Here is a 4,768-nt window from a genome sequence, read left to right on the forward strand (position 1 = left end):
AATAGAAACTTAACATTTTAAAAGTCCTTCTTTAAGTGAATGTAAATTTAGATATGGCCTAAATTTACAAATTTTAAAGTCAATTTAGATTTATTTCCATTATTATTTTAACTCTCATTCTAAAAAAAACTGGTTAACCACATTTCATAGTTAGGACTGAATTAAGACTTGAATGTATATGGATGTGTTTGTGTGTGCATGTGAGTATGTCCAGTATGATCATTAGCAATAAGACACAAATTTATATCGATAATTTTGTTACGTGCTTATAGAACATTAGTGTAAAACAATATAGATATCATGTGCTTTGTGATTCCATGATAACACAGACGAGTTGTTTGAGACTGCTTTTTAATAGTACCATAAAACATATTTTCTTTACCATTTACATGTGTATGGTTTCCCTCTAGCTTTAGTATAGTTTGAAAACATTGATAAACAGCAGATCTTAGTGTTTCTGTCTTTTAAGGGTCTCTATTTGAAATTCCTCTATTACATACTTTCAAAAATAAACCTTAGAGTACTAATCTAGACCCTTTTTTTCCTCTTACTTCCAAATAGTCACGTCAGTCAATCAAAATAACCTCCTGCACAACTAGTTGAGTAAACTTCAAGTTATAATAAAAAGTCAGCAATATTTTGTTTAGGTAATAAAAACAAAAGAACAGAAGCTCATTCCCAGATGTACTTGCCTGGGCTTCCTGAGGCATTTGAGCTGCGTCCACTTTGTCGGCAATGTAAGCTGCCAACTGCTTGTCAATGAATGTGAGGGACTCCTGAATTAAGTGTAAGGATTTTTCCATCTCCTGGGCAGACTGGATACTCTGTTCAAGCAACTTTTGCCTCCTCACGGCCTAAAGAGAAGAAGGAGTAAGAGTGAATCAGTTAAGTGTTTATTCTTGATAGTTTTTCTCTAATCCTGCTGCAAAGTAAATGAAGATTCTAGACTCTTCCACAATCACCTTTTTGTAAGATAGATTCCGCAGCTTCCTGCCACTCATTCAGCTCTGCTTGTAAAAATTAAAAAAAAAATATTAAGAAGAAGAAAGAATTAGCACACAAAACTACAGGATCGGGGGTCTCTGAAGGAAAAAACCACAATATCATGTACATAAAGGAAAGAGGCTGCAAAAAATATTAGCAAAATCATCTCAGTCATTGCAATCTGTCATTCCCAGGCTGAATGCTCCTCCTGATCTCATTATATAGTTCAAGAGATTTGGTTTGCTTAGAATAGGGTCATCGTCATCACAATCCAATTCAAGACAGATAATCCACTTCTACCAGTGAGACATATATACAATCTGTTCAGAATGGGCTCCTTGTCAAAAAGAGAATTTTAGATAACCATCTGGTTACGAATTTATTTTGAATACTATTTGGACCATCTTTGTATGATCTCTTTCCCCCTACTTTCTTTCACAGTTTGGATTATGGAAATCGTTTGTACAATTGGATTTGTGTTACTGCTGAAGTAGAACAAATAATAAGTAATCCTAATATAGCTGCAATTAATCTTGATTGTTACTATAAGTATGATTAGGATAATTTAACATTTTTCAAGTATAAATAGCATGGTGCACAGATTGCAAAGTCTCCCTTCAAGGATCTGTTCACCTTTAAAAGAGTAGTTATAAAAGTAAGGAATGGGACCAGGAAACTTACTGGGTATTCATTAAGTCATCATCATATAAAGTATCTTCCCTTAATATATGATATGTAGGCATGATTATCTGGTACAATATAACTCTCTTTACCACAGACCATGCCTGGGGTTTTAAAAATGATCTTGATATTTATATTATGCACAGAAAATTAGATACGACATAAACAATATAAATGTTGGTTCTTAACCTTAAAAGATATTGGAGATGTTATTATTCTTCAATGAAGCCAAGCTAGAACACAATGTTGCTCAAGTAAGAATATATTTAGAATCATCTGGACCAAAAGAAAAGGAACTAGAAGTCTAGTGATGCTGCAGGAGGGGGAGATCTTTCCCAGTATTTCTTGCAGTACTATAAATCTTGACTTCAAGATTTTTTTCCTAGACTTTCTTTTCTTTTCATTCTACCTATACCCTTAATTTCAATTCCTCCTCATATGCTGACAACTCTCAACTCTATATCTCAAGTCCAGGTTTCTTCCTGATCTCCACACTTGCACATATATCACCCTACTGGATATTTCCACTTAGGTGTCCTACAGCCACCAAAACTTAACACTACCACCAAATGTGGACTCATTGTGTGTCCCCTTTTCACCTACTTCTCACCTCTGCAATATGCTTTTGCTCTTTCCCTATATTTTTCTTCCTATTTCAGTGAAATACTAAAGTTATTCCCTTTATTAGGCATAATGCTGGATATCTCGACTTCCTCTATCATGTCCCTTATTATTTAGCTGCTAATCAATCAATCACTAATACTTTCTTAATATAACTTCTAAATATTTCTTGATTCCATCCTTTTCTCCCTTTCCCCACTGCCATTACCCTAGTTTAGGTCATTATCACATCTTGCCTAAAATATAGTACCAGCCTCTTGGTTGGTATTTTATCCTGCCACATATCACCTGCAAAGAAGCTACAGTGTATTCTCCACAAAATGAAATTACAGTTCTCTGTTTAAAATCTTATAGTGATTATTTATTTTTCTTAGGATAAAGGCCTTATCCCTTAATATGGCTTAAATGTCCCTTCATGCTATAGGCCCTGCTGGTGTCTTCTACTCCCTGGTTTAGCTATAGAGAAATTTTTATTTTTAATTTTCCAACATACACCATGTCCCTGTTGATTCTTGCCCTTAAACATGCTGTTTTCTTTTCCAGGAACAATCTCATCTCCAACTTCCCTTTATTGGCGAATTTATTTTATATCCTCTGAGTCTAGACTCAGAAACGTGGGCATCTTCTCCAAGCGGCTATCCCTAACACCCTCTAAGTTCAGGGAAATAATTCTCCTATGTTCTCTTTGATTTCATTTTTTTTTATTTGACAAGAAAAAAATATACACGTTTATGGTATACAACATAATGTTTTAATAAGTGGATCTGTTGTGGAATGGCTAAATTAAACTATTTAACATATCCATTACCTCACATACTTGTCATTATCATGTTCTTTCCTGCACTTTGTATTTGTCTTAGCATGTACCACAACACATTGTAATTTCCCACTAATTGTCTGCATTTCCTTTAAACTATGCGGTCTAATGAGGTCAGGTATTATGGCTGTGTTGTTCAATGTTCGATATCAGTTTTTAGAATAAAGCACAAAAGCTATGTTTGTGACTGGATGAATGGTATAAAAAGGATTTTTAATGAGCAAAACAGAAAAGTTAAAGCAGTCAATGGCAAAAATGGATTTACAAAAGAAAACGGAAAAAGAAGGCCACTACTGTTCAGAGATGTATCCTTTGGAGAATAAAACCACCTATGACTTTTTTGTATTAAAAGTGTCAGAACAGAATGGGACATTATTCGGAGAAAGGTTTATTTCTTTTTCTTTTCTTTTTTTTTCCTTTTTTTAATTCAAAATAATAAGGGGGTAGAAATGTTTTTGATACATGGCTTGAGTCAGAGCTGTAAATGTGTCCATCACCCGGGTAGTGTTCATTATACCCGTTAGGTGAGTTATGCCCCTCATCTCCTCCCCCTCCCCCTGCTTGATTTCCTATGACTTTTACTTCCCTCTGTGTAATCTATTTCTATGAAAATACTCTGTCCGAGATCAGTGAACAAGACCTTGCCCTGTAATCCAATTCAAACATAGTTTCCCTTTTTGTCAGTCAAAACTTCAACTAGAATTTACATCAGATACTAATTCAGGTAATAGTGCTAATTGTTATAATCAGAGCCTCTGTATTGTAGAACAGACTTTCTGTAGCCTACCCAGAGCTCCTCCAAAGAAACTGATCTCTAAATGATAAAATTTCAGCATTGTGACAGGTGGCTAGGGAAACTTTCCAGTCACAGCATGTAGTAATTGCTGCTCAGGTATTGTTTAAAATTTTTCCTTTCTCTGGCTAAAAGCAAAACAGAATACTCCTCAATGCACATCCGTAGAATTTTAATGTAATTGATTAGGATGTAATATAGCATAACTTTAAACCAAATATCTAGCCTTAATTTATTTTTAGAAATCTAACTTTTTCTCTTCATGAGATTCTATAAGCTGAAAGGAACAGTTTGGCCTAAAAGATGATGGCAGAGTTGACTTCAGGTGCTTCCGTTCTTTGCCTTGCTCGGCAGTCAATAAGAGAGGCTGATTTACACAGATTCTTTGATTGTCTCAGGCAGTGAAAAGACCTGATGTCAATCCAAGCTTGCAGAATTCTTTGAAGTAGTCACGGCATAAGCTGCCTTCTATTTCTAAACATCTTATTAGGTAGATTCTGATGGCATGCCAGGCCTATGAATTTTCTGTGATGGCCCACTTGACTGTGCTGTCTCACTGAATGGAGTTGGTAGGGAGTCTTGACATATAACTGAATTTTTGTTGTCATTTCAGAATACTGCTCAACTGTTGTTTTAAAATGTTATTTAACGTTTTTAGCTAATCCACCCAGCAATAAGAGGAATTATATAGCTAGACAGAAACAGTGAATATGAAGAAAGTTAGAAAGACATTAAAAGCCTAGCAATCAATAACAAAAGTATAAAAATAGAAAACTGAATCCTAGTAATGGTTACCAGGAAAAAAACATAATGAAGAAACATTTAATCCAATTTCCAAAGAAATTTCAAAGAAAAGAACAAATTAACACATA

The 4,768-nt window shown here is 34.6% G+C and overlaps 1 protein-coding gene across 1 annotated transcript in view; it reads right to left on the reverse strand.

The window, feature by feature from the left end:
• Positions 1-4,768, reverse strand: part of DMD (dystrophin) — a 2,517,447-nt gene that overhangs the window by 1,473,886 nt on the left and 1,038,793 nt on the right. Inside the window, exon 28 of the mRNA XM_012638704.1 lies at positions 693-854. Coding sequence (XP_012494158.1) covers positions 693-854 — 162 coding nt within the window. The remainder of the gene's footprint in view (positions 1-692; positions 855-4,768) is intronic.

This window comes from Propithecus coquereli, unplaced genomic scaffold (assembly GCF_000956105.1).
Source record: "Propithecus coquereli isolate 6110/MARCELLA unplaced genomic scaffold, Pcoq_1.0 Scaffold132, whole genome shotgun sequence".
NCBI classification, from domain to species: domain Eukaryota; kingdom Metazoa; phylum Chordata; class Mammalia; order Primates; family Indriidae; genus Propithecus; species Propithecus coquereli.